Genomic DNA, 17,658 nt, shown 5'->3' on the forward strand with positions numbered 1-17,658 from the left:
TACTACCACCAGCGTAATCATATTTTTGATGCTTGCTAGAGAGATCTTGGGGAACACCCAGCTCTCTTATTTTTGGTACTCTTACCCTCTTGAGCTGAGATTGTTGTTTATTTTTAATTGGTAATCACTTATAATTAGACTCATTGTTAACCCCTGTAGTTTCCCTGTAATCTAATAACATGGCCTCTGACATGGCCTTTGTTAAAGTGGAATAAAGCCAAGAAATTTAAACATGAAATAGCAAATAAATAAATAAACAAATAAAATGTGAATATAAAGCTACTTTCTTCACATGTAATAATTGCATTTTTTCCCTTCATGAAAACAGAAGAAAAAAGTAAACTAAAACATTTATGGCCTAAACTTTTTTCCATTGACTCAACGTAGCAAGAACAAATTTTAACCTACAACATATTTTCTAAAATGTCAGATTTGCTTTCAAATTTTTTCTGATTATGAAATTAAGGCATGTTCAGTTAAGGAAGTTGTGAAAAAATACAAAGATTTTAAAGAAGAAAATAAAATTCTACCCCCAAGATATAATCACTATCAAAATGATCAGAAATCTGGAAGAGATCCTTCCAGTCTTTTTCTAGGTGTACCAGTAAATGGTTTACATTATCTCGTGCTGTAGACAGAGTTTTGGGTGCTGCTTTTTTTGTTTAATCATGTCATGGGGATTCATAAGACTTTGTAACTAGATGATGAGTCTACTTTCATATTTTATGCCATTTGATTGCATATATGCTATATAGATGATAGGATCTTTCATTTTGCACAAATATGCCAAGGTTCTGATTCCAGCCTTTGTTTTTTTAGCCATAAGTTCTCCCGTTCACTTCTTCAATAAGTGTAGCTCTGATTTAGATGGATCAGCTGGAACATCCCCCCAGCATCCCACAGGTCCCCCAGATAGCCTCCCCAGGATTCCTGTGGCTCAGACTCCTACGTCCAATGAGTGGTTCATTGGCACTTCTGTGCCACATCAGTGCAGACTCGTGACTCGCTTTTTCTTCAGCCTACACCTACCAAGACCATTCATGCAAGGCCTTTGTCTGTACACTGACTTAACTGAAGATGTGGGTCAACAGTGTGAGGGCATACATTACAGAAATGCAAAGAACTTCAAATTAAATATCAGACATCCATGCCCTTCAAAGTTCTGTAGGGCCACTCCATCACTGGAGACAGTCCCCCGGGTGTATCATGCAGCACCCTAGCCTCGCTCCATTTCACTGGCTTGTCTTTCCATCTTTCACCTCCCATCTTCCCTCCACAGCCTTACCATCCCAGATGGCCCCCCAGGCACTCCATACTTGTCTCACTTCATTTTACAGAATAATTTGACTCTCTCCAGCTCTTTTCCAAAACACAGTTTCAGGGCCATCTTTGCCCGTACTAAACTATCAAGATGCCCAGCCGAACAAAAGGACTTTAAATTCAATAAGATCCACAACAGAAAAATTCACTCTCTATTATGTAAGCATTTTATTTGTGTTAAATGCAAATCAATACTTCTATTCAATGGATAAAATTAATTGTTCTTAAAATAATATACTTAGAATTTCATTATATAAAACCAGTTCTCCAATGTGAAATATGAATTCAGTTTCCCCAAGAGGAAAATATTATGCATTTAATGAGAGTATGCCCTGTGATGTGAGCCTAGACCATTCTAACTGCGCATGAACTGAGACAGAAGGACTACGTGTTATCACCAGTTACTTCTACCAGGGTTAGTTCTAAGCTTAAGAGCAGTTAAATAGGAAGTTTCCCATTATTCTTCAAACTGCACTTAATTATTTAATTGTCTACTCAGCACTAATTACGTGGGCCCTTTGAAGGACATGATGTGAAATTTTGAGCTTCGGGAAAGCCGTTTTTTACCCTGCCCTGCAGTGCCAGATCCCTGTCATATCCTGTTATTTGTGACAGCTGCAGTGTTTTGTGTTTTTTCCCCCAAAGTCTTCCCATTTTTTGCATCATTTTTGGAATTTTCTTAAGGTTTGCATTTTTTTTCAGTTGTTTGAAACAGTTTTTAATCGTCCAACAGTCTAATCCAAGGATTATCATGAGTCATATTTTCCTAGTGCTTGTACTTATAGCTCCTTTCAGGGATCTTGAAGCGAACTATCTTAGGACACAAGAACACTATTTTATGTAGAAAAAATAAACAGTTTTTCCTCAAAGGCCCATGGGGAAATAAGATCAGTCAAGGCACCACTTTGGTAAGCAAGCACCATATTTTTGTTTCTTATTCATTTCCTAATTAAGAAAAGGAAACATTAGGTGTTGTTAAAAATAAATACAACAAATGCTTAATTACATATATATGTATACTTTAACTCCATATTAAGGGCATCCAATTATGGAGAGTGGAAAGGGAGGAGAAAAAGAAAAAAATTAAATTATTTATGTCACCATTTAAAATTCTTTTTGTCAGGAGGAGAAGTGTAAATTAAAAATTTTAAATTCTACCTGTAACACTCTTGGACATGTTGTAAAGTACTTTAAATATATTATCTCATTTAACGAATCAATCCCATAACTCGGGGTCTTATCTTCCCATTTGACAGTTGAGGAAACTAAGTTTTAGAGAAGATAAATGATTTGCCTGAGACTATACAGGTTTTCAGTAGAAAAGCTGAAAATGATAACTCTTGATTTTCACTGTGTTCCACATCTCTCCCTAGAAAACAAAAACTAAGAGGCTGCCACTCCTACTTGGGAGTTGCCTTATTTCTTCATCTACCTCCAAAGTCTCATTGATTCAACAAATGTAGTTGATATATTTATACACAAATAAAATAAATAAAAATATATAAAACATTATATTAGATGTTTAGCAAAAAAAAAGATATAAATAGTTCAAGCTATTCCTCACAGACTGTACATTGTGTTGACCTAGTAATTAAAAACTTTATTCTTCTTTTGGAAGCCATTAAGCCAGCAAAGGGTTTTAAACTGGAGTCTAGTATGTTGTATAACTCGTATGATGTCTACTCTGGCCTCTGAAACAACCTGCATTAAAGAGGTCAAGTCTGTATAGTTTGAGCTCTGTAAGCACACAGCATCCCATGAGGATAACATGAAATGGGAAGTCATCGGAGGACTGCTGTAAAATCAGCTTTTGCTGTGATGACTCAGAAGCCACTGCCTTGCCTTGAAGGCTCAGTTACTGGCATCATCCTCACAGTACCATGAGTGAGCAGAAACATTGCTTAACGAAAAGTCCCAGTGGATGGGGTGCTAAGAGTTCTCTCCCACCCTGGCCTGGGTTGGTCCTACTCAAAGACTCTAAAGACCCTGGGCTATGTGATTTTAAGATTTACTGAGCAAGAGAGTTAGTTTTAAAGTTAATGTTTCTTGGGGCCGGCCCAGTGGCGCAAGCAGTTAAGTGCACGTGCTCTGCTGCAGCGGCCCAGGGTTCACCGGTTCGGATCCCGGGCGCACACTGATGCACTGCTTGGCAAGCCATGCTGTGGTGGCGTCCCATATAAAGTAGAGAAAGATGGGCACGGATGTTAGCCCAGGGCCAGTCTTCCTCAGCAAAAAAAGAGGAGGATTGGCAGATATTAGCACAGGGCTGATCTCCTCACACACACACACAAAAAGAATGAAGTTAATGTTTCTTTCTTGTTTAATAGTTTTCACAGTGTACAGACAAAATACAAGACCTGGAGAAACAGTTTGTAAATCCTGAGGGTAAGAACAGAACCCGCTTCCTTCCAGGGAAAGATATGACCGAAGAGGAAATGATCAAAAAAATTGATGCGGTAAATATTCTTTTTTAAAATAGCATCTGTTAGCCCCTTGTTGATCAGTGTCATAGATGTCTGTGGTACTGTTTCACGTTAGGCAAACAGATTTCTCCCTCATTATTCTAGCCACTAACATAGTCCTTTCATTGTAATCTAGTAACAAAACAAGCTTGACTTTAGATGCTTGCCAAAGGAAACAAAAATTAAGTAGTTTCAAGATGCCCACCTTTGTCTCATAGCCCAAAGGAGCAATTTGGGCATCTTGAATGGATTAATGTGTCTTCCTGATGGGAGCATATCAGAGGAATCGCAACACGGAAGCTAGGTGGAGCTGAGAGGGCCTTTCTCAATCATGGGGCGGAAGGACTCCCAGAGCTGGAGGGGGCTGGGGCAGGGGAAGTCTTGACTTAGCCCAGCTCTAAAGACTTTCTAGACATGTCTTGGCAATTGCAAAAGCAATATGTCTTCATTAAGAGGGAAAAATAGTGCTGTAATTAGGAAAGAAGATTTTGACTTGCATGACTTCTTTGTTTTCCTTCCTATTGAAATTGTTTTTGACCATAGCTGGAACTACAGCTGGCCAAGAAGGAGGAGAAGTTACTGGAGAAGGATTTCATCTATGAAGAGGTCTCCCGGCTCACGGACAGGCTCTGCAGCAAAACTCAGGCCTGCAAGCAGGACACACTGCTCTTAGCCAAGAAGGTCTGCCCGAGACCCTGCCTTCTCTCCTCTGCACTTACTCTTTTATTACCTGTCATTTACACAGACTCTTTATTTACTGAGAAGCACTGGAGAGACTAGGCTTTATGACTAGAGATACGTAAAGATGTAAAATTGTAAATGTAAAGAAGACTCAGAGAATTATCCAAAATAAGTTTCAGTCTTGTTTCCCGAATGAATTCACTTTGTAGTGGGAAAACCTAAGCTTTGCAATGACGGTATACAAGTTTCACTTAACAGGGCACCTACTCAAATATGACAATTATTATCTTTATATTTCACATGCCAAGTTAAATCCTTTCTAGTTCCTTGTGAATGGAGGGCCCCACTTATCCAGCGGTCTGCATGGGAACTGCCCCAATCCAGAACTCGGCCAGAACCCAGAAATGGAAGGGGACCGTTAAAGAGAACAGCAGTCACACAACACCTGGGCCTGTTACAGCATGGGGTGGAGCCACCGCCAGGCCCCACTAGGGAGCAAAGGCCAGCAACATGGAGCTTCCTAATTTCATAAGCCTAAAATACTGGGACTGCTGATTCAAAGCTACAGGGTCAGGCTGAGACTGCCAGAAACTACACTGCAAGGAGCAGCCAGTAGGACGGAGCCTGGTGATTCAGGCGCAGCAGGACCTTGCCCTAAATCTCATGCTCACCTGCCCTTTGTGGCCCCTTGAGCATCCCACTGTGACAGCACAGGGATTTTAGTCAGCAATAGTTACTGAACCTGCTCTGTGCTCCCCTCACACTAGGCATGAGGGAAGAACCAAAGAGGAAGGGACGCGTTGTCCACACCGTCTAGTGGGGAAGACAGATAGGAACATAGATAATGGTAACACCCACAACCCCGACTGTGGGCTCCTGAGGGCAGCAACTGTTCCCCATTCTTCTTCGTTTCCCCAATGCCTAGCATGTACTAAACTCTAGAAAGACATTTAAGTAAACAGTTCCATTCTAGAAACAGTTCTGGCACACTAAATAAATAGGAAATTATTGTAAATCTCAAGCCTCCTTTGCCATTTTTATTTGGCTTTTACACTTCTGCTCTGATGACTTCCATTAACAGACTGATCAGTTCAGCCGTGTTGTGCAATTCACCACTTCACCTCATAAAATGAGAAATTTTAAGACTTTTTTAGGCTCATGAACTTTGATTTAGCATGTCCAATGTTTCTTTAGAGGTTGCCTTCCTTCCTTTTGCAAAAAGAATGTCCTTTTCTTTGAGGGAAGTCAGTTTTCCCTGAGGGCTGGCTTGTCAAAGCTGATGGCAAAGTCTCTCTGGAAGTCAGCTGTGATGCTAGAGAAATGCAAACAGTGGCTCTGGGGCCCTTCCTGTTCCCGTGGCCAGGAAGGCTCCAGCATAGCTAAGTCCCATCCTAGTGATCTCTCTCCCCCTACCTTTCCCCACCTTCCATGCTCTCTGTTTTTGTTTGTTTTTTTTCCTTTTCCATTTAAAATGATCATCTCTTCATAGTAGGCAGAGCTGGAAGGTAGAAAGACATTCAGATCCCAGACCTGTGATTTACCAATACTAGCAAATGACCCTGAGAAAGATACATAAATGATCTTAAAACTGAGTTTCCTGATCCGTGAAATGGGTGTGATATCAGCTGAAGCTGTTGCAAGCACTACATAGTCGAGCATGGTCTGGCCCCTTCTGCTGGGGGCTCAACAAGAATGCTTGTCTCAAGTCTCTCATCTTACCTAGAGAGCTGAAGGCTCCTCTTGCAAGCTTCGCAAATGAAGAGAAAATGGGAAATCTTAGCCAAGATTTCAAGAACCCAGAATAACACCATCCTTTCTTTGATTTATGGAGAAGGGAGCTTAGCTAGTTATACACACACACACACACACACTCAAGTGTGCAATGGCTAATTAATTAATGAAATTTCAGATAGAGATAATGACTCATCATTAAAGCTTTAAATGGTAGTCATTTTTATTCAATGTATTCTTCCCCAAAATTAGTGCAGCATAGAAGAGTTATACAAATTTATATTCCATATTCTCTTAAGGAGACAAAGTTGGTTTATATAATCAGTCACTACATTGTCAGAGGCAGGTAAATCACGAGTAGCAACATTTCTCTAAGCAAATGTACAGATAGACTAGTGTATGCTTGATTAGGAGAGGAAAGTGTTTCAAGGTCAGGTGTAGTTTTTGGAAACTCATATTTGTGTCTCAATTTACCCTCGTTCAAAGGACTGAAGGATTAAAACAAACTAAGAATTTATCCATTCTTTCATTCAACAAACATTTAATTTAGTTGTGTTTGGTGCCTCCTATGTTCAAGCACCTTCCTGGACTCTGGGAATATGAATAAAACAAACAGTCCTTGTCCTCATGAAGAGTACATCCTTGTGGGATGAGAGACGATAACCAAGTAGCCAAATACATGTATAATGTCAGTAGTGAAATAGGATATGAAGAAACAAAGCAAGGTGACAGGACAGAGAGTGTTGGCAGGTGGAAGGAACCACCACTAACTGCCCCTCCCTGGCAACAGCCCCACTGGAAGGCTGTGCCTTGGGCCAGGATGCCTACAGGCAGCACTAATTCCAAGTTTACATCTTTTCTTTCCTTTAAAATCAATTATTCTACTTAGTCCTATCTCTTAACTCTTTGATGATAAATAGCTGATGTGAAATGGTAAACACACACACGACCAGGAACATTTAATTTCAAATTATTGGCCAGATTTTGCCCAGTTCAGCTCATGCTTGCTTTTGACCTAATAATGATGAATCCCACAAATTAGATCAATAATACAAACACTTTGAGGTGTGATACTTTCCATTAAAAATCACTTCAGATGCAGGATCTCTGCTAATTATATAAGTAAAGAGTAACTTTTAAATATAGTTTTTGTTCTACCAGATTTTTTTTCTGCTGGATAAGTGACAAATTAATAACATGGCAAAACTAGGTCAGAACTTTGACATCAAGAACACATTTTCCCCCTCTTCTTATCACCCCTTAGACAAAAGAGAGATTAAACTATTCCCTTCAACACTATCCACTTGGAAATCCGGTAACTAGATGAACAGATCTCTTTCTTTTCCCTCTTTGTCCTTATTTACATAGCCAAGGTGTTGGGCTCAATCTCTGAGGTATCCTCCAATTCTTGTTTTCTATAAACTCCCACTTAAAACCCTCCTTCCTTCAGGCAAGAATGCCCCCACCACTATACACAGCCAGAAGCCTGCCATTTTCTTCAACTCTTCATGGAATGTACACATATGCTAAGCCTTGGGTTCTTTAATTCTAGATGAACAGCTACCGGAAGAAGATCAAAGATGCTACTGAAAAAATGATGGCTCTTGTTGCCGAGCTGTCCATGAAACAAGCTCTGGCCATTGAACTCCAAAAGGAAGTCAGGGAGAAAGAAGACTTCATCTTCTCTTGCAATTCCAGGATAGAAAAGGGTCTGCCACTCAACAAAGAGATTGAGAGAGAATGGTTGAAGGTACTTCGAGATGAAGAAATGTATGCCTTGGCCATCGCTGAAAAGTCTAAGGTAAGCTTTGCCTTCCATATTGCACCTGCAAAGTGTGCCAGGAAGGGCTGTTGTCAGGGGTTTCAATCCGCCCAAAATATGTGAAAAATTTCCCACTTTACCACACACATAGTCCCAACATTCAATAGAAAGAACTTTTGTTTTTTTAAGATATTATGTAGACAGGTCAAAGTACAACAGTCCAAAGTGCCAGAATATTCCCCAGAGAACACTTGGCAGGCACCGAGTCCCACCCCACAGTCTTATGTCCTGGGCTGCTGTGGCTGAACACTGTCACCTCCCACTGGCATGGCAAAGACCAGGTTGGCATTGGTTTTATCCATAGGTCTCCAATCTCTGTCTTCGCACCCCTGGTCAGACCGCGTCTTACTCTTTCATGTCCGTCTGCTATGGCCGCCACAGCATATTGTGAGGCCTCCAGCATACTATGGTTGTCATAGCCTTCTGCAGACTCTGCACTTGGTGTGTATCATAAGCCTCAATGCCACCCCTTTCTTCTCCCACTACTGGTCTAAGTCTAGGTCTACCACTGACTCCACCTGCAAGCTGGGTGCCAGTTCTTCTGCCTACTCCCAGGACCTTTCAATAGTCTTAGAATGGAATTAGGCATCTCTTTCTAAGGAGACTACATCTTGGGGACCTACAACTCTCTCTCAGACTGTCAAGTAGACATCCCAAAAGGATCACTATTCACTCCCTAATCCAAGAACAAGATGCATTCCAAACACATGCTAGGAATACCCGAGTACAGGGGCTAATTTGTAATTCCCACATTGCCTGGGACTATATTTTTTAAGGCATTCAGATTTTACTTATGGTGTCCCAAGTGTCATTTACTTGTCTCCATTATTAAGAATTCCTTTTAATGCGATCAGGGGTCCTCTATTTTCCAGTGGCACAGGCAGAGTCTTGAGGACCTTGAGGCTCAAAGCACGCCGCTGAATACGCCTCTCCTCTGGTTCTACTTTACTCCTTCTCTCTTCCTTTGTAACATTGGCTCACCAATGACTTACCAAAGCAAATAGATTGTCCTGCCTTTCTCAAAAACATGGAAATAATTACTGCTTGATGAAAGATATTGAGGTTGGAATATAGTGAATTCAGGACCCACCAACCAGTTTCTGGTAAACCCCAAACCCCAGGAACAGAATGATGCTTGAGCAACACGGGTCATTCCAATGAGATGGAACGCGCGTGCGTGCGTGCGTGCGTGTGTGTGTGTGTGTGGTGACTCCACCCTCATACCCTCCCATCCCTTTGGGGAACATTGGCCAGCACAGTCTAAGGCTGCTCAGACCCCATCTGTGTCTGTTGGGGCCTGAGGATGAAGTGACTTCACCCGAGTTTTCAGAAAACTGAAAAGGAAAAATCATTCTTTGCAGGAGTTCTTGGAAGCAGATAATCGCCAGCTGCCCAATGGTGTTTACACGACTGCAGAGCCGCGTCCAAATGCCTACATCCCAGAGGCAGAGGCCACTCTTCCTGTGCCGAAACCTTACGGCGCTTTGGCTCCTTTTAAGCCCAGTGAACCTGGGGCCAATATGAGGCACATAAGGAAACCCGTTATAAAGCCAATTGAAATTTGAGTATGTGAACCAATCTAGGCTTCTCAAGGAGATGCTTCAGCCAGGCTGCCTCATCTCCACAGCTGGAAAATGTCAGCATAATAGCTCCAAACTACAGACAAATACAGTATCCACAATTAACCAATGATGGAGAACAACATGGCGTCCTTTGACACTCACCAACTACCACATTTTACCTGAGGTTGAGGACGTAGAATTGTCCTACAGTTACATCAAAGCAGATATTTGCATTGCTCATTTCTTTCTTTTTCACTCTATATATTGACTACCTTTCAGAAATATACAGTAGGCCAGGTGCTATAAAAATGCAATAAAAATAAATCAGTTTTCAATGAAGTACAGAAATTGGCAGCGTTGTCTCTGTTTATTAAAGGAAAAAAAAGCAAATACTGTTCAATCTACTCACTTGAAAGAGAAAGAACGATTGTTTGAAAAGGAAAATATCCCAAGTATCCCAGGGGCATAACTCTGTTCAATAAATGGTTGCCTTTGAAGTTAATAGTGGTAAAGCTAAATCAAGTAAAAAGTAATAGGGAAGCTTTTCATTTTTAAAGTAATGTTATGGTGATTCTTTTTACAAGAATCTTTTTGCTACAAAAATAATTATGCCCTAATTTATCTTTCTTATAAATCTAAATTTTTCGCAATGTTATATGCAAATAAACTCATGATTATTCTAAGTTCTGATTCCAGATTTTTCAAAATTTCACTGAAAATATTTGTAACTTTGCATGTGAAAGAGTTGAAAATGAGGCCACTTCCACTTATTTCATTACTCTAATTTTATTGCATTTCACCCAAGTATATTTTCCTAACTCTGTTTTTATATGTTCTCATGTATAAAAATACACAAGTAGATTTGAAACCTGTGATTTTACATTCATTAATATGCTCAAACTGTCTTTATTTCATACTGGTATCAGTTATGAATTTTATTTCACAACTCTGGGAGTGAGAAATATCATATTCCTTTATTTTGCTAAATCAAACAAAATCTGTTCCAAGCCCCCAGCCTGCCAGATTGGAGGGAAATTTAAGCTCATTCTCAGTCTACAAGTCCTGAATCTAACCTGATTGCTTTGTGAACCTATTCAAAAGCAATTACATGGGAGTGCCTATGATGAGTAACACCACATAAGCTGTGTGGTTAATACAAAGAAATACTGCATGCTTCAAAACAGCTCCTGTGTCGTAGCAATTAGTGATCATATGTTTAAATATTACAACGTGTGCTACTGGGTTCAGAGGAGAAGGTGCCACTGTGTGCTGGAATGGCCAAGGACCACGGTGAGACAGAACGTTTCATCTGGCCCTTAAGCATAAACAAGATTTCAGTAGGTGGAGAGGGGATTCCAGGTGGGGAACAGAGCCTGAGCAAGGCTTGGAAGTAAGAAGACAAAAGCTGGGTTCAAGGCCCAGGGAACGGCCTGTCTGGAACAGAATGTTTGTATCGGGAAATTGTTTTAGGTCGGGATTTGGGAGACCTTGAATGTCCAAGAGTTTGGATTTTATCCTGTAATGAATGGTAAATTACTGAAGAATTATGAGCAGAGTGACAGGATCAAACTAATGTTTATCTCAAATATAAGTCAGATGAATTAGACTTCAAAAAGCAACTGAAACAACCCAGATGTGAAAAGGGTAGGGAATGAAAAATAATGACCTTATCAAGAGAAAAAATCAGCACTGCCTTGCTGATATGGCTCCAAGATTTTAAGCCTCAGTGACCATGAAGTATTTGACCAAAAAGGGAAATTCTATAGGAGAGGACAATTTTTAGAACATAATAATGATTTTAGAAAAGAAGTTGAATTATTATACCAGCTAGTAATATTTATAACCATTAAAATTTCACAAGTTCACTAAGAGAAACAGTGTGAAGAGAGAAAAGCAAAGGGTGACAGGCTGACCCCAGGCAGCAACTGTATTTACAGGTCAGAATGAAGTCACTGTAGAAGAGAGAGGAAAAAAAAAAAAGAATTAGTTCCGTGTCACGGGGGCCTTTGAAGAGACAGTTCACGGACTCGTGATTCCTGCATGGAATAAAAAGGCTACGCTCCAAGAACAAAAAAGTCAGGCCAAAACTTCCTGTTTGTTTTTTTTTTTAATGACAAGATATTAAGAAATCAAACTTTTATAAATATAAAAAAAGTTTAAAAATATTAAATCCAGTCCCATCCGAACCATCACAAAGACAAATCCTACTCTAAATACTGTATGTACAAATTGCTGTATGTTACAAATTATTCTATACTGGAAATAGCAGATTTGACTTAGTTCAAATTCAGTTTTTCAAAAAGTATCCCCTTTCCAAATACAGTTTTTATGCAACATTTAATTTTTCCACTTGTCATATGTTATTTTCAATGACACATCTAGTTTTTGTTTTTCTAAGCACTGTTCCCTACATTTTTAAGCATATTTTATTTCAGAGTGCAACAGAAGCCGGCTTTTGGCCTGTGAAGCACTAGGAAGGTAAGCCACTAGGAGGGGCATCATTTATGCCACTGCATCCTCCCCAGACTGTTTGTCATCTCTCTACACCTGATTGCTCACTTGCTGTGCAAAACTGGGATGAGGTACCGCAGTCTAGTTTTGTCTGAACAAGTACTGAACTGAGATTCAGATGGCTCAACAATGTACTCTGGTTTGGGGTACCGATTTCAAATATTGCTAAAGAATTCTCAAAAGAAGTAGAGCTAATGAGCAAGATTAAAATACCAGAAGCTGATATAACTGCATTTTCTCTTTTATAAGCCTAAAAGCATTGTGGTGTGCTTCAGAGCTGCTTCCTCTACAAATTTCGCATCCACATTGTCATGTCCTTCAAAAGAATACAGAACTAGAAAAAAAGGAAGAGAGAAAAGAGTTACTATGAAGCCACAGAACATTGATAACAATGTGCCCACAGCTCATTGAAATCATAATTATTTTTTTATTTTTTTTTATTTTTATTTTTTGTGAGGAAGATTAGCCCTGAGCTAACATCCATGCCAATCCTCCTCTTTTTGCTGAGGAAGACCGGCTCTGAGCTAACATCTATTGCCAATCCTCCTCCTTTTTTATCCCCAAACCCCTAGTAGATAGTTGTATATCATAGTTGTACATCCTTCTAGTTGCTGTATGTGGGACGCGGCCTCAGCATGGCTGGAGAAACGGTGCATCAGTGCGCGCCTGGGATCCAAACCCAGGCCGCCAGTAGCGGAGTGCATGCACTTAACTGCTAAGTCACGGGGCCGGCCCATAATTATTTTATATTTTAGTAAAATATATTATTCTGAGAATGTGTTGTTAAAATTTATTAAACCTCAGCACAAAGAAAGGTCATTGGCATCAACCAAAAGGGTTTTCAACCTCTTAAGCCCTTTTAAGACCTCAAAGCTGATTATTCCTTTGGTAATTTACTCTAGATAGTAAATTGTGTATTGCTAATTAAAACCAATTGCGGGGCCGGCCCCGTGGCTTGGTGGTTAAGTGAGCGCGCTCCACTGCTGGCGACCCGGGTTCGGATTCCGGGCTCGCACCGACGCGCTGCTTCTCTGGCCATGCTGAGGCCGCGTCCCACATACAGCAACTAGAAGGATGTGCAGCTATGACACACAACTATCTACTGGGGCTTTGGGGGGAAAAAATAAATAAATAAAATCTTTAAAAAAAAAAAAAAAAAAACAATTGCGATAAGGACCTACTTAGAAGTAGGGGATAATTTGGAAAGAAAAGGATACACAGAAGTGAATAGGGACTGACTGATGTGTCAAGGGAAAAGCAGGAACACGGGAGAGCAGAGGCATGCATTACCTTGACTGGAGGATTCTATATCTGTCAGGATTTCAATGAAGTAGTTCAGAGGCAGAAATTCTACACTGCATGACGACTTGTCAATCACAGAACTCCGAGGCTAAAAGAGAAACCACTCTGGTGTCAGTTGACTCTCCAAATCAAGCACAAACTTAAAATGATAAGAACTACAATTGCTGTCCATATGGATATGTTGAAATGGGCAAATAGGATCCAAAAAACATTTAGTTGGGTTGTGCTTTCACACTGACTCACCTGTTTCTTATAGTTCTGAAGCAGTCGCTTCACATGGTTCCGTGAAATAATGTTAGAACTCATGGGATGATCCCAAAGTCGACAGATCTTCTGACCAATGAGCTGTTATACAAATTGAAAAATATGTAGAGGAGGATTTTTAGGACAGTGAAAATACCCTGTATGATACTATAATGATGGATGCATCTCATTATACATTTGTCCAAACTCATAGAATGAACAACACCAAGAGTGAAGCCTAATATGGACTTCAGGTGATTATGATGTGTCGGTGCAGGTTCGTCAATTGTAACAAATACACCCTCTAGTGGGAATGTTGATAATGGGGGAGGCTGTGCATGTGTGAGGGCAGGGGGTGCATGGGAAATCTCTGTACCTTCCACATAATTTTGCTGTGAACCTAAAACTACTCTAAAAAACAAAGTCAATAAAGAAAATAAAAGGATGGAAAAAATAGGAGAATATAGCTCACATTGCATTAAGTAAATGTATCTCATATCTATTCATAATTTTAAAGGTATTATTCCAAAGTAGCTAGTTAGTCTAAAGACAGGCCCTCTATGGTTAATGACCTTCAAGAAAGGCCATTTCCTATGAGGTATGCTTCTGAATGTTGAATAAATACTCCCTTAAATGCAATCCTGAGGTAAAAGCAGTTGATACACTGATGTTGCCAAACTCTTCTGAAATGGAGTTCATCTGCTACTCTTCAAAACTGGGTATCTGCATGCCAACTCTAAGTGATATTTTGATAGGAAACTACAGGTTGTAGGTATGTTTATATCCACTTCTTTGCCCATGTCTTGCCCAGAAAATTTTAATTCCCTAAAGGTAGGAGGCAAAAAAATCAAATTTGGAGACCAAACTAAATGTTCAGGGACATTCATCCGAGAGACCTAGCCATGGAAAATATGCTTTGTTTTCCATTCTTGCCTTTGCTTCAGTAAACCCATGAGTGAGAGCGGGTGTTACAAAGCAAGACAATTAGGTCCAGAAAGGCAACAACATCCCTTCGTGGGAGGACTGTGCCAGAGATACGAGCGCTGTGTCAAGGTATGTAAACAGCACACAGCGCTGGCCGAGGCTCTCAAGGTCAGGAAGTTCGCAGTCAGGGGCTCTGAAGACCTTGCTGTGGAATTTCATATTTTCATAGTATTTCTGACTCAGAGAGCTAATATCCCCCACAGAAACAAAGAGTGCCTCTATAACCTTTTCCTTCATGTTTCTTGTTCTTCCTTCGACTCAGCAATGTTTTCCTGCCATGGTAGAAACGATAGTGGGAGGAAATGCAGTTCCAGAACCTTCTGACCTCACCTGTGTTTAAATTTCTTATCAGTTTAAATGCCAAAAGCACATGTTTCCCCTCAGACTCACAGATGTAAATATTAGTGTGGTTTCCTAAGAGGAGAAAATGGCTAAATGTTCTAGGTGGGCTGTGCCAAGGCATTACAAAGCCAGCGGAGCAAGCACTCTGTAGGCCCAGCGGGAGCAGCCAACAGAGGGGTGGGGATGGATGGGATTGCTTGGAAAGGGCTGAAAAGTGAAACAATTCAATTGACTTTAGCCCAAAGCAAGTAAATGCTCTCCTTGTAAGAAGAAATGGAAGGAGGTTTATGCCAAGGCTTAGGGAGAAAATAAAACATAATTCAGGATTACCGGAGGAAGTCGCACAATGATGCTGAATTTTAGTTTTTCATTTTTCTCTGTATTGTCCAGATCTATAAGAAAGTTAGAAATTGGCAAAAAAGAAAAAAAAATCCAGAAATCTCCATTTTAATACCTGAGCAAGCTAATAATACTGCAGTGGTTCATCCTGATAATACATGTCCCAACCTTATATTTCAAGCTAAGTCTAACAAGACTTTGAAAATTTTAGTTTGTGTCTCTCTCAATAAAAAGGGATTTTTTAATGAAGCTGTTTGTATATATCATGGGACATGGTTCTGTAACACGCTGCCAGTCACAGAGCAATTTTACAGGCTAACTTAAAACAGAAGGCACCTTGCGGAATGGCAAATACTTTAATATAAATTAACGAAACTCATCTATAAAATACCACAGTTGAATAATGTGAGAGTGATTACAGTACAGACCTAATTTAAAGTTTAAATTCACATAAGCACTGAATTTCTCATTAATTCTTCTTGCATTTCAAGTCTAACTTTGAGGTGACAGAGTTAGTCAGCTGAAAGTCAGCCATTTCATGATATTTTCTTGAGAAATTGAGCCTTCAGAGTCTCCTATCCTCAAGTGCCCTCTTGCACAGAACAGGAATCTAATAGCTGTGTGTGGACTGAGAAGCCCTCTGGGGCCTCTTGAAGGGCTAAGGCCCTTTAAATTGGCCCAATGGATGCTTACAGGAAATGATCTGTCCTCAGCAGGTCCAGCTGCACAATTTGTGGAGCCTATTGCAAAGCGAAAATGAGGATTCCCTTGTTCAAATATTAAGAATTTCAAGATTTAATGCAGAGCATTAAACCGAGCGTGAGGCCCTTCTGAGGGCAGCAGGCCCTATGTGCCCACACAGGCGGCACACCCATGGAGCCAGTCCTGGTGGTGCTCAGACTGGAAGCAGCCTCTGGCAAACTCAGAGCCTCTTACCTTTCATGAGCCTGGTGACAGCTGTTTCTGTGAGAAGCAACACTCCATTATCAATGTAATGCAGCAGGTTATGCAACGGGAGACAGTGGACGCCAAGGATCGTGTGCAGAGTGTGAAAACCTAGGAGGAGAGATCCGGGAGGGTAACACGGTGGCGCAGCATGGCCAGCCTTCCAGAGGGAATGAATCTGGCAATGTTAATACAGCACTTAGTCAGTGCTTAGCACCCAGAGTCAAATAAACGCTCCTTGAAAACAAGGTCCAAGTTTCCTTCTTGGTGTTATCACAACTAAGTATTGTGCTGGGTATATGGCTCAGTTCTCAGTAAGTTTGTGTTCCCTTCACCTTGCATCCCTTCCCAGGCAAAAAGAGGGCAAGGCTTGCTCGATGAAAAATGGTTTCACAGTTTAAGATTTGCGATTCTACGGTAAAACGGCCAAAGAGAAAAATGAACAGAAGAGCTTCAATCCCATGTGCCCAGGATAAAGAGCTGATGGACAAGCACCATTTTGGTGAAGGGGACAAAATCTGCACCAGAAAGGGACAGTTTATATGTCTGATCTCTGGGTATGCCCTAGAGAAAGGCTTTTGGGGTCTACTTGCACTAAACTATAGAAAAGAAGAATTAAAATGATATGGTCTGGTAGCAAATCTACAGGAATTCATAGAGAGGAAGGCACTCTCTCAAATTGAAGTCTCTATGAGGAGGGCTACTCAGACACTCACAAACCCAGCACTCTACGTACACGATTAATAATAAAGGATAAGAACAACATCCACGCGAATAGCAGCTATCAGGCCAGGAGAGACTCAGAAAAGCCCTCTTGGAAAAGATGGCATGTGAGAGGAGCTTTGAAGGGTAAATGAAATCCCTGTGAGTGGGAATGAGGTGAGAGCAGACTCTACCAGAGTGGAGACAGGAGAAAAAGCCAGGCTGGGCATGAGCAGAGCGAGGCTAGAGTCCTGTGTGCTGCTTACTGGGTGTAGGTAACTAAGCCTTTCTGAGTCTCTGTGTCTTCATCCCGAAAATGGACTCACCAGCATCTTTTCCGCAGGGCTGCTCTGAGAACTAGAGCCGGTCTGTGAAGAGCCTGGCACGTGGTGTAACAGAGTGGCTAACACCAACACGTACAGAGGCCTTCAGTCTACACACTGCTCAGTTGGTCCTCATAGAACACAATGAGGTGATCCCCACTTTATAAATGCAGAAACCGAGATTCCCAGGAGCTAAGAGATCTGCACAGGATCCTATAAATAGTAAGTGGCAGAGCCGAAATTTGAACACAGGCTGTGGGATTTTAGCCTCGGCTTCTACCCATAACATTGTCCTGCCTCAATAACTGGTAGTGGTGTTAATGGAACAATATGAACACAGGCCCAAAGATGAGAAAGTATGGTGCACGTTCAGAAAAGATTGAATGATC

The 17,658-nt window shown here is 40.8% G+C and overlaps 2 protein-coding genes across 5 annotated transcripts in view; one reads left to right on the top strand and one right to left on the bottom strand.

The window, feature by feature from the left end:
* The window catches only part of CCDC146 (coiled-coil domain containing 146), a 108,894-nt gene extending 98,969 nt beyond the window's left edge, over nt 1-9,925 (top strand). The window contains exons 16-19 of the mRNA XM_087442813.1: nt 3,648-3,776; nt 4,326-4,463; nt 7,747-7,995; nt 9,378-9,925. Coding sequence (XP_087298939.1) covers nt 3,648-3,776; nt 4,326-4,463; nt 7,747-7,995; nt 9,378-9,581 — 720 coding nt within the window. The 3' untranslated portion in view covers nt 9,582-9,925. The remainder of the gene's footprint in view (nt 1-3,647; nt 3,777-4,325; nt 4,464-7,746; nt 7,996-9,377) is intronic.
* A 1,723-nt stretch (nt 9,926-11,648) lies between these two features.
* GSAP (gamma-secretase activating protein) overlaps nt 11,649-17,658 on the bottom strand; it is an 80,743-nt gene continuing 74,733 nt past the window's right edge. For all 4 annotated transcript variants that reach the window (XM_087442956.1, XM_087442883.1, XM_087443032.1 and 1 more), the window contains 5 exons: nt 16,236-16,355; nt 15,291-15,352; nt 13,635-13,736; nt 13,380-13,479; nt 11,649-12,423 (listed from right to left, as the gene is read on the bottom strand). In XM_087442956.1, coding sequence (XP_087299082.1) covers nt 12,332-12,423; nt 13,380-13,479; nt 13,635-13,736; nt 15,291-15,352; nt 16,236-16,355 — 476 coding nt within the window. In that variant the 3' untranslated portion in view covers nt 11,649-12,331. The remainder of the gene's footprint in view (nt 12,424-13,379; nt 13,480-13,634; nt 13,737-15,290; nt 15,353-16,235; nt 16,356-17,658) is intronic.

Source organism: Ceratotherium simum, chromosome 1 (assembly GCF_057802395.1).
Source record: "Ceratotherium simum simum isolate JZ-2026a chromosome 1, ASM5780239v1, whole genome shotgun sequence".
In the NCBI taxonomy this organism is placed as follows: Eukaryota; Metazoa; Chordata; class Mammalia; order Perissodactyla; family Rhinocerotidae; genus Ceratotherium; species Ceratotherium simum.